Here is a 12,078-nt window from a genome sequence, read left to right as displayed (position 1 = left end):
GTGCCACCTGTCAGGGATCATTGGGCTGTGATAATCGGCATTGCAGGGTGGGGGCTGGGCTAGATGGCCTTTGGGGAGTCCCTCCCAGTTCAGTGCTTCTGTGAAATCCGCAGAGCGCAAGGCTTTATCAGTATGCTCGGCCAATGCCTCCGAAGGAAAGCACAGGAGGCGAGGGGAAGAGAGGGATCTGGTGCTTGGCGGTAGTGAAAACAGGAGGCTGGAATATTAGATGCCCCCCGCCTTACTTTGGTTTGATTCTGCAGCAGGGCTCCTCTTAGATTCCTAAGTTCACGTGCAGCTGGTCCAGGATATTCTTTTTACGTTGATGAGCTTGGCTATCTGGCTTTCTGAGGGTTTGGCCTTCTCGGTGGTGGCACCCACCCTGTGGAACTCCCTCCCACCAGATGTCAAGGAGGCGAGTAGCCATACAACCTTTAGAAGACATCTGAAGGCAGACCTGTCTAGGGAAGATATTTTAATATGTAGTGTTTTATTATGTTTTTATATATGTTGGAAGCTGCACAGAGTGGCTGGGGTATAAAAAATATGATGATGATGATGATAATGATGATGATTATGAGTTAAGATGCCACCAGGACCCCTTGGTGTTGCACACTGGACAAACTCCCTCCCCCTCTTTCCTCCTATCGGCATCTTCTCTTTTGTTAGGATGATGGCTGGCTAATATCTCCAGACAACCAAGAAATAACAGCTATAATAGTCTAGTTACAAGTGGGTGGCCGTGTTGGTCTGCCATAGTCGAAACAAAATAGAAAATTATTTCCAGTAGCACCTTAGAGACCAACTGAGTTTGTTCTTGGTATGAGCTTTCGTGTGCATGCACACTTCTTCAGTGTGTGCATGCCAAAGGATAAATGGACATAAATCTGATATCAGGAATCACAAGACAGAGAAACTGGTAGGAGAACACTTCAATCTCCCAGGACATTCTATAAAAGATCTCAAAGTAGCTGTCTTAATACAAAGGAATTTCAGAAAAAGACTGGAAAGAGAAGTGGCTGAATTGCAACTAATCACCAAACTTAAAACCATGGAGAAACCTGGTCTGAACAAAGACATTGGATTCTTATCTCATTATACATGACAAAGCTATCCTTAGCCATCTCACCCCTTGCCTTTCCCTGCAAGACTAATTGCAGCCGTTAAGAGTCAGAGTCGTCAACAGGTTTTCCACACCTATCAGCTAATCACCCATTCCCACCACCCTTCTGAGTAATACCCCTCCCTACTTCCTCACTATATTTAAGGATCTGGTGACTTCTGTTTCAGTGTATCTGAAGAAGTGTGCATTCACACGAAAGCTCATACCAAGAACAAACTCAGTTGGTCTCTAAGGTGCTACTGGAAAGAATTATCTATTTTGTTTCAGCTATAATAGTCTGTGACTGATCATGCCTGCTTTGGAGCAGGTTCACTTTCCCAAAATCCCCAGCTAAAGATGATGCAACGTGAGTCTGTTTTCTGGCCATGTTCACATCATACATTAAAGCACCATGATGCCGGTTCGAACAGTCCTTGTTCCCAGAAATCTGGGAGCTGTAGTTTGTTATAAGGGTGCTGAGAACTGGAGGAGACACACACACACACACCCAATTCCCCTCGCAGAGCTACAATTCCCAGAGTTTTCTGTGAAGTGGGATTGACGGTTAAACTGCTCTGGAAACTAGCTCTGCGATGGAGAACCGGGATCTCTCCTGACAATAACATTAATTTGGGTAAAGCAAACCCAGATTATTAAAGACCTTATGGTAACAACTTGAACTTGGCCTGGTAGTAATTCAGTAACTGGTGGAGGTATTGTTCTTCTTCTTGGCTTTTCAGGACCCACGTTTTTTTTTGGGGGGGGGGCAGATTTTGCTTTACGCCCGAAATTGGCAGAGCAGTGAGGCGTTCTTTCAACCTTCTTGGTGGCTGCCTTGGAGCACAGATGGAATAAGAAGGCTCTGCTTAGAGAAGCTGTTCGTACTATCGAGACGGGGAGAAGCAGAGGATTCTGGGAAGGAGCCGTGCAGAAGATCCTGAACGAGGAGGACGCCCTCAGCTCAGATGCTCAGCTCCAGCACTTCAGGCGGTTTCTCTACCACGGCCTGCCGAGAGGTTTGCTGCTGACTCCGCCATCTTTGCCCCGAGTGACGGCGGCCAGAGCGATAGACACGAAAACTCCGATCTGGTTCTCCTGGCTGTCCTCCCCACAGAGATGGAGAACTGGGTGAGGGAACGTGGAGCAGAGACCGGTTCCCAGGCGGTGGCCCTAGCCGAAGGTTTCCTCCTGAGTCGGGCAGAAGACGTGAAGCAGGAGGAGGAACAGCAGGTGAGAGAGGGCTTCATCCTGGTGGTTGAAGGTTAAGGGGTGATATGATAGCCATGTTCAAATATATGAAAGGATGCCATATAGAGGAGGGAGAAAGGTTGTTTTCTGCTGCTCCAGAGAAGTGGACACGGGGCAATGGATTCAAACTACAAGAAAGAAGATTCCACCTAAACATTAGGAAGAACTTCCTGACAGTGAGAGCTGTTCGGTAGTGGAGTTTGCTGCCAAAGAGTGTGGTGGAGTCTCCTTCTTTGGAGGTCTTTAAGCAGAGGCTTGACAGCCATCTGTCAGGAATGCTTTGATGGTGTTTCCTGCTTGTCAGGCGGTTGGACTGGATGGCCCTTGTGGTCTCTTCCAACTCTATGATTCTATGGTTCCAAGGGGCTGAGAATATTTCCAAGTGTGCAATGGTTGTCCACTTTTCATGCATTCTGGAAGTCCTGCAAGGAGAGGACCGCTTATTTTTTTCCTCCTCTCTCTCTCTCTCTCCCCCACTCTTTTCCCTTTCCGATCCTTGCTGCTCTTTCAACTGCAGGGACTATTTGCAGAAGAAGCCGTGAACTTTCCTGAGGCAGAGGAGGACCCGTCAGACCCCAGGCAGATGCCTCTCCCCAAGTGGTGGATCAAGCAGGAGGAAGACGAAGGTGCTCCTTCGTTGGGTAACGATTCACAAGACATTTCCCAGCTTGGGCCTTCCCCTCTTGAGCGGGCCTTTCTTGTTTCCCCATGAGCCTGTGTCAGGGAGGAGCTGATTCTGCCAAATGCTTAGCTTCCGTCGTTCGAGAATTTATACCGTATTTTATGGAAGGGCGATTTAAACTCTAGTTCCTTTAGTAGCAGACTTTTGTGGAAGACAGCCTTGGGTCATTTGGCCATTTAGCTATTTCTCTTTTCCCTCCTATAAAAACTATGCAAGACACACTTTTAAAGTTTCTCTCTCTCTCTCTATATATATATATGATTTTCCAAAATATGAACAACAAAACCATTTCCAAATCTAGTTATTGAGATTACTTTGAATCTCTTGATTTCCACCCATCCCTTCCATGAGTCCTATTGATTCTCTTTCAACTGTACACCAATACTTCTCCAATTTTTCATCTTCCTAGATTATCTATACATTCTGTTACATTTCAAGTGCGTTTACAATCCTGCTAATGCTTTGACCTGTTTACAATGATTTTGTATATAAATCATAAACACTTCACTTTTTTAAAAAAATTCTTGTCTTCTTGATTCCTGAGCGCCCCGGTCAGTTTTGCCATTTAAAGTTTAAATACTGTAACATAAAACTTTTACTTAGTGCGCTTGCAGTTCTAACTTGCTGCTCTTACTGTTAAGACTGTGAACTGAGAGTGCATCTAATAGTGGGGCAGGAGAGATGAAAATAATGCCACCCTAGTTTCAGATAGTAATAATAATAATAATATAATAATAATAATAATTTTATTATTTGTACCCTGCCCATCTGGCTGTGTTTCCACAGCCACTCTGGGCGGCTTACAACACATAAAAATGACAAAACATTAGACATAAAATTGTTTCCAATAACAGGGCTGCCTTCAGATGTCTTCTAAAAGTCAGGTAGCTGTTTACAATATTTCCTTGACATCTGATGGAAGGGCGTTCCACAGGGCGGGAGCCACTACCGAGAAGGCCCTCTGCCTGGTTCCCTGTAACCTCACTTCTTGCAGGGAGGGAATTGCCAGAAGGCCCTTGGAGCTGGACCTCAGTGCATGGATAGACAGGTCTAAGATGCCTGGGACACAAATTTTCAGGGGGCTCTGGCTCATTTACCAGAAGTAATGTATTCAGTGTTGACTCTGGAAGTGTATCTTCTATTCCGACCAAACTAAGCTCTCCTACTCCACTATAAATGTTGGCCACTATCAGAACAGGATGCTGAACCAGATGGGCCCCCTTTGGCCTGACCCTGAAGCCTTTTCTTGCACTCTTAATCCTCCTTGAATTTGTGGTTGGGAACCAGGCTGCATCACAAACTGTGCCCATGCACCCGTCACACCGGGGAACCTCTAAACATGTTGTCTGGTCGCAAGCCCGTCTTGGTTTAAAGATGAAGGTAAAGGGACCCCTGACTGTTAGGTCCAGTTGCGGACGACTCTGGGGTTGCGGCGCTCATCTCACTCTATAGGCTGAGGGAGCCGGCGATTGTCCACAGACAGCTTCCGGGTCATGTGGTCAGCATGACTATGCCGCTTCTGACGAACCAGAGCAGCGCACGGAAACGCTGTTTACCTTCCCGCCGGAGCGGTACCTATTTATGTACTTGCACTTTGACGTGCTTTCGAACTGCTAGGTTGGCAGGAGCTGGGACCGAGCAACAGGAGCTCACCCCATTGCGGGGATTCGAACCGCCGACCTTCTGATTGGGAAGCCCTAGGCTCTGTGGTTTAACCCACAGCGCCACCTGCATCCCTTCTTGGTTTAAAAGCAGGGCCTAAATCAGGGGTGTGCTGTGATTATTTTTCACAGGGGAGCATAAGGCCTAGAGGCACCAGCTTGCGAGAGCAATGGCGGGGGCGTGGGACAGACGTCACGTGTGTGACATCTTTTTTTAAAAAAAATAAATTTGGTTTTTCAGGTTAAAATTTTACGATTACATATCCAACATACATCATTAAAACAAGATTCCAAAGAATCTCCTGGACTTCCCTCCTCCCCTTTGTGGGTCCTTTTGTCAATCGTTTCCTCCTGCATCTTTTATGATAATCCAAATCTTTTACATCTCCATTGTATCCCAAATTCACCATTAAACTACAGCGGTACCTTGGTTCTCAAACTTAATCCATTCCGGGAGTCCGTTCGACTCCCGAAACCATTCAAAAACCAAGGCGCGGCTTCCGATTGGCTGCTGGAGCTTCCTGCACTCAATTGGAAGCCACAGAAGACGTGTCGGATGTTCGGCCTCCCAAAAATGTTTGCAAATCAGAACACTCCTGGGTTTGGGCGTTTGGGAGCTGATTTGTTCGACAACTAAGCCGTTCGGGAACCAAGGTACCACTATACAAGTGTTATTCCAATCCTACTAACGATTTTAGTTGTTTACAATGGTTTTTTTAGATAGATCATAAATTTCCCCATTCCTTATTAAATTTTTGGTCTACCTGATTTCTGATTCTTCTGGACATTTTAGCCATTTCAGAATCTTGACGTCCTGACGTCCCATGCTTGAGCATCACACCTCCCTCCCTAAGCTGGGCAGAAACTTTGTGGGCTTGGGGAAGAAGGAACACGGGGAACATTTAGGGTACTAGCCTATCCCCTTAGTCTGCCGACTGCACACCACCGGTCTAAATAATTAAGAAACCGGTCTTCCTGTCATCTTTGTTCCCCTTGCAGGAGAAGGACTGAGGATTATTGTGGTGTGTCCTCCCTCGCCCCTTCCTGATGGTGGAGTAGAAGCACCTTCTGTGACTCTGGAACAGGTAAGAGAAGAGGCTGCAGGTGAGCCTGGCTGCCTCAATGTCCCGCACAGCTCACTGGGCCTAGAAAAATTGTGGCTTGTCCAGATTGGGTTTTGTTCCTGGTAAATTCCCCCTTCTTCTTTGTTTTATTCCATCTTCATGTATTTTGTTAACTGCTGGCTCTCAGCCAGCAGCACATGGGCTCATTCCCATATGGGATGAACTCAAACTCTGTTCTGTAACTATAAGCTAAAGTCTATATTTAGTTTACTTACTGAATATAAGTACAGTGGACGCTCGGGTTGAGAACGTGATCTGTACGGGAGGCGCGTTCGCAACCTACAGCGCCGTGTCTGTGCATGCGCGGGTCGTGATTCGGCACTTCTGCACAAGTGTAAAGTGTGATTTAGTGCCTCTGCGCATGAGCGCCGAAACCCAGAAGTAACCTGTTCCGGTACTTCTGGGTTTGGTGCGGTGCGCAACCCGAAAACACACAACCTGAAGCGGCTGTATGACTGTAAACTTCTTATCATTATTTTAAGAGAAGACTGTTGTGTCTTTATTCTTTTTAGGAGGGATAAAAGGGGAATTTACCAGGAACAAAACCCAATCTGGACAAAGCCAGATTGGATTGCTTAAGTAAAGAGATTCGAACGAATCTACCAACTAGCTTCCTGCTATATACAGGGGAATGTACTCTGCTACTGACTCACTAGCGTGAGTGAAGAAGGATAATATTTAATCAATATATCCTCTCCTACTATCCACAACATTCCCACAAAAATCAACCTCTTCCCCACCTGCTCTCATCCTAGCTGCCCAGCAAGGAAACTGCAATTGTTGTTTCTGATGATTTAAATCTCGAAAGGCAGCCTCCAGCTACATTAACAAGCTTTGCCATTCTGCATGCAGAGATCACATTTCTTTTTATCCCCCGCCCAGGTGACATTTGAGGATGTGGCTGTATGTTTCACTGCGGAGGAATGGAGCTCGCTGGATCCGGACCAAAGGGCCCTGCACAGGGAAGTCATGGAGGAGAACTGGAAAATAGTGACCTCCCTGGAACAGCAAGGCTTGGCTGCACACGAAGCAGCAGTGCAGGCTGGGAGCAGTGAGGAACTCTGGGAAAGGACTGTGCAAAAGCTCATAGGTGAGCATCTCCCTTGTTTTCTGTGGCTAAGGCTTCCTTTTCCTTGTAGCTGGCAAAGTCGAGGTCTTAAATAAGTATTGCAGCCTGTGTTTTCTGTGAGACTTCAGTGGGCAGGCCAACTGGCTTCTGGGCGCTCCGTTCAATGTCAGCGCTTAGATGGCAGTGCCACAAAAGATGGCGTCATGCTGGGATGTCGGGAGACTTTTTTCTTTTTTGCACCTGGAGGAAATGGGATGCTCCAAGTCTTGAGGAACGTACATGTGAAACTACATTTTCTAACAAAAAAATATTCCTGTTCTTCCTTCCTTCCGGAAGAATAAGAAATCAGGATAACAAACTTTTTAAAATAAAAGAATGGAAATGGTTTATTGAATATTTACAGATGAATTGTAAAGAGATAAAAACATTGGCAGGATTATTGTAATAAACTGCAGTTTCGTAAGAGTAAAGGTAAAGGTAAACGTACCCCTGACCGTTAGGTCCAGTCGCGGACGACTTTGGGGTTGCGGTGCTCATCTCGTTCTATAGGCCAAGGGAGCCGGCGTTTGTCCGCAGACAGCTTCTGGGTCATGTGGCCAGCATGACTAAGCCACTTCTGACGAACCAGAGCAGCGCACAGAAACACCGTTTACCTTCCCACCGGAGCGGTACCTATTTATCTACTTGCACTTTGACATGCTTTTGAACTGCTAGGTGGGCAGGAGCTGGGATCGAGCTACGGGAGCTCACCCCATCATGGGGATTCGAACCACCGACCTTCTGATCGGCAGTCCCTAGGCTCAGTAGACCACAGCACCACATGTGTCCTTCATAAGAGTACATATTTTAAAAAGACGAATAAGTGAGTAAATGAAGTTAATTAGAATATGCAGAAGATATTTGACACCACAGGGTTGAGCCTAAGTCAATGTCCAAAGTTATTAGGGCCAAGGCAGGATTTGGTGAAAGGGGTTGGCTTGTAATTGCAGATATAATGGAGAATACTCTGTTCGAACGGGTGGCGCTGTGGTCTAAACTACTGAGCCTAGGGCTTGCTAATCAGAAGGTCGGCGGTTCGAATCCCCGCAACGGGGTGAGTTCCCAGCTCCTGCCCACCTAGCAGTTCGAAAGCACGTCAAAGTGCAAGTAGATAAATAGGTACTACTCCAGCTGGAAGGTAAACGGTGTTTCTGTGCGTTGCTCTGGTTCAGCAGAAGCTGCTTAGTCATGCTGGCCACATGACCCGGAAGCTGTACGCCGGCTCTCTTTGCCAGTAACGCGAGATGAGCGCCGCAACCCCAGAGTCGGGCACGACTGGACCTAATGGTCAGGGGTCCCTTTACCTTTACCTTTACTCTGTTCGAAAAGTTATTAACATGGGGGCATTCCCACCAAACATGAATAAATGAACCAAGCTTTCCACAGCTCTTGCAATGTAAAGGGAAAAGGAAGGGATTAATATTTTGCCAGCCTGACTTGTGTCCAGAGGATGACCTTGGGCAAGGTCTCCTGTGAGCATGCAGAGATGGTTTTGAGCAGGGGAGTGGTTGAGATACCCTCCCATTTGTTTGATTTTTTGAAATAAATTTTATCTGGTTTTACAAGTGTAGAGATACAACAATACCGAATACATATCCATATTTAGAGATTACTCTGAACTTCCAGACTTCCCAACTCTCCCCTCCATGGGTCCTATTTTCAACTGCATATTATTTCATAATCTAGAGTTTATATCTCTCCACATTGTCCATAATATTTATTACAGTGGTACCTCAGGTTAAGAACTTAATTCGTTCTGGAGGTCTATTCTTAACCTGAAACTGTTCTTAATCTGAGGTACCACTTTAGCTAATGGGGCCTCCCGCTGCCACTGCGCCGCCACCACACAATTTCTGTTCTCATCCTGAAGTAAAGTTCTTAACCCGAGGTACTATTTCTGGGTTAGCGGAGTCTGTAAGCTGAAGCGTCTGTAAGCTGAAGCGCCTGTAACCCGAGGTACCACTGTTTTCATCAGCTTACAGTGCTCTTCTCAGTAAATTGTAAACTTTCCCCATTCTTTATTGAAGTTTTCATCTTCCTGGTTCCTGAGATTTCCGGTCAGTTTTGCCATTTTGGCGTACTCCCAACAGCTTGGGAGATACCCTTCCATTTGTGATTTGCAATGAATACTCCCTTTCTCGCTTCAGTACTTACGAAGCTTCCTTTTGTTCCAGGAGCAGGGAGTCAGGGCGAAGGGGAACGGAGCACGGCATCGTTGCCAAGAGCCCAACGCAAGGAGGGGAGAGAGCCGAGGAGGAAAGCGGAAGCTAAACAGAAGAGCAAGGAGTCTTCTGCCCGCCGAGGCAGCAGCACATGCGAAACCCCCGCCGAAGAGAAACAGGACAAGAGGAAGGAGAGGTGCCCCGTGTGCGGCAAAATGTTCAAATGGAAATCGAGCCTCGACGCTCATTCCAAAGTCCACACCGGGGAGAAGCCGTTCAAATGCCTGGAGTGTGGGAAGGGCTTCAGCCGAAGCTCCAGCGTCACGTCGCACGAGAAGATCCACAGAGGGGAGAAGCCGTACGAGTGCGCCGAGTGCGGGAAGAGCTTCATTCGCCGAGACTCCCTCATTTCGCACCAGAGGATCCACACGGGGGAGAAGCCGTATAAGTGTCTGGAGTGCGGGAGGAGGTTCAACCGGAAAGGGAGCCTCATTTTCCACCAGAGAATCCACGCGAGGGACAAGCCCTACAAGTGCTCGGAGTGCGGCAAGAGCTACTGCAGGAACTCGAGCCTCATCTCTCACCGGAGAATCCACACCGGGGAGAAGCCGTTTCAGTGCCTGGAGTGCGGGCAGAGTTTCCGAGAGAAGAAGAGCCTCACCGCTCACCAGGGAACTCACACGGGGGAAAAGCCCTTCAAGTGCTTCGAGTGCGGGCAGAGCTTCAACAGCAAAGGGAACCTCAATTTGCACCAGCGGATCCACACCGGGGAGAAGCCTTTCCGTTGCCTGGAGTGCGGGCAGAGCTTCATCCGGAAAGGCGCCCTCATCTCGCACCAGAGCATCCACACCGAGGAGAAGCCCTTCAGGTGCTCCGAGTGCGGGAAGTGCTTCCGGAAGAACTCGAACCTCATTTCGCACCAGAGCATCCACACGGGCGAGAAGCGGTTCCAGTGCTTCGAGTGCGGGAGGAGCTTCACGCGGAGAGGCACGCTCAATTTGCACCAGCTGCTCCACACCGGCGAGAAGCCGTTCAAATGCCTGGAGTGCGGGAAGAGCTTCATTGTGAAAGGGTCCCTCGTTTCGCACCAGAGGATCCACACCGGGGAGAAGCCCTTCCAGTGCCAGGAGTGCGGGAAGAGCTTCATGAGGAGAGACTCCCTCATCTCGCACCAGAATATCCACACGGGAGAGAAGCCCTACACGTGCCCGGAGTGCGGGAAGAGCTTCCGCCAGAAGAGCAACCTCACCGCTCACGAGGGAACCCACACCGGGGAGAAGCCTTACAGCTGCCTGGAGTGCGGGAAGAGCTTCCGGAGGAACGAGAGCCTGAAAAAGCACCAGAGGCTGCATCTCGAACAGCTGCCTTGGAACATGGAAATCGCTCCTGTGACGACTCCGGTCCACAGGGGAGGAACCATCCAAATGCTTCGAATGTGGGACGAGCTCCGGCCAGAATATAAGGATCACGTCACACTGAAGAATCCACCCATGGGGGAATCCTAGAAGTGGACACAGTGTGAGGGGAGAGCGCCATTCTTCCTTAGATTCCTGTATTGCAGGGGGTTGGACTAGATGACCCCCGGGTCCCTTCCAGCTCTACAGTCCTACGATTCTGTGATTTTGCGATTCACATCTGAAGAAAGCATATGTAACAAAGTAGATTAGAGCAGTCGATGAAGTAGATTAGAAGAGAATCCCCCCCCCCCCGAAATGGACCACTTGATCATTGCTGAAGGTCTTGACAAACCATTTAATTATTCCCCTCCCCCTGCCCGTTGTAGCAATTGTAACACACTGTGCTAGGTGCTGTATGATGTTGAATTGTTTTTTAAATGCTATTTCATAGAATGACAAATTGGATCGCAATAAAAGACAATATAAGAAATAAAAGAAGCAATGAAAAATACAGCTAAAAATCAATATGAATATTTAACACGGACGGGCCATGGAATACCTGAACGAAGCTTGTGGACCGCTGGGAACCCTTGGAATAGAGCTCTAGTGACCAGTTGCACCTTTGCAGCCAACACAGAATCCACACGTGAGAGTGATGGTATATAAATGTTCAAATACCTACGAACCCTGTATTGTACTTAGGGAAATGAATAGAGTCAGAATCTTACAAAGTGTAGTTGTTTTGAGTAAGCATTTAACCTCGTCGCCTTTTGTGAACGAACTGTCACTCCCAGTGACCTAGAGCAGCCACTACCATGGGGGCTGGGGACTCAAAAAAGAATTTGGGGTGCTTCAGTGCGGTGGGGCGGGGCGGGGAGATGACTAGATGGGGCAGTGATAGTGGCTGACGAAACTACGATTGAGGCACAGAGGGAGAAATGGACTCCCTCTCTCATTTTATGAGAACTCAGGTTTGCCTAGTGAAAACAAGCGGCGATGTTTAGTGAACGAGAAAAAGGACGATGAGGACCGTCATCTTACGCATTAATATAATGTTGTGGTTAGGTAGCTAACTGCTTCACTTTTTTGTGAATGAACCATTTAGTGGCTGGCCCCCATGACTTCTTCATCAAAATTCCAAGGGTATTCATTGGCCAAAAAAAAAAAAAGGTTAATGGCGACCACATCTCTCCCTATATTCTCAATCCAAGCGTACGAGAGGCATTTATCCAGAGTTGGAGGCTGCAATCCTGCCAGCCAAGCAAACACACTTCCAATGGACTTGTATTTTGTGGGACTTTAAATTGGATGATTCCTCACCTTACCCCATTATTATTATTATTATTATTATTATTATTATTATTATTATTATTTTGCAAGGATCGACCACGTAGCCCTTTTAAAGTAGAGATCTTTATCCCAGTCTGCATCTGTATTAGATTTGAAACTCATATATGGTTTTCTCCTTGATGCTTCGTAGGAAGTGATTCATAAATTAAAGTAAATAAAGTCCTATCCGTTGTCGAACAAAGAGGCATGAATCCCTAAAATGCACTTTCATATTTCTGTCTGTCTGTCTCTCTTTTTCTCTCTT

The 12,078-nt window shown here is 47.3% G+C and overlaps 1 protein-coding gene across 1 annotated transcript; it reads left to right on the top strand.

The window, feature by feature from the left end:
- The first annotated feature begins 1,887 nt into the window (after positions 1-1,887).
- LOC117042673 (zinc finger protein 436-like) lies at positions 1,888-10,623 on the top strand. The gene is made up of 5 exons (XM_033142265.1): positions 1,888-2,332; positions 2,868-2,991; positions 5,693-5,778; positions 6,700-6,907; positions 9,100-10,623. Exons 1-5 carry the CDS (start codon positions 2,219-2,221, stop codon positions 10,590-10,592), a joined length of 2,025 nt encoding a protein of 674 aa, XP_032998156.1. The 5' UTR covers positions 1,888-2,218; the 3' UTR covers positions 10,593-10,623.
- The last annotated feature ends 1,455 nt before the right edge of the window (positions 10,624-12,078 follow it).

Source organism: Lacerta agilis, chromosome 2 (assembly GCF_009819535.1).
Source record: "Lacerta agilis isolate rLacAgi1 chromosome 2, rLacAgi1.pri, whole genome shotgun sequence".
NCBI classification, from domain to species: domain Eukaryota; kingdom Metazoa; phylum Chordata; class Lepidosauria; order Squamata; family Lacertidae; genus Lacerta; species Lacerta agilis.
This window is presented reverse-complemented; position numbering and strand designations above follow the sequence as displayed.

Coding starts and splice junctions, on each gene's coding strand:
- LOC117042673 (XM_033142265.1), top strand. CDS start 2,219: ATGGAGAACTGGGTGAGGGAACGTGGAGCAGAGACCGGTTCCCAGGCG. Junction 2,333..2,867: donor AGCAGGAGGAGGAACAGCAG/GTGAGAGAGGGC, acceptor TTTCAACTGCAG/GGACTATTTGCAGAAGAAGC. Junction 5,779..6,699: donor CTTCTGTGACTCTGGAACAG/GTAAGAGAAGAG, acceptor TCCCCCGCCCAG/GTGACATTTGAGGATGTGGC.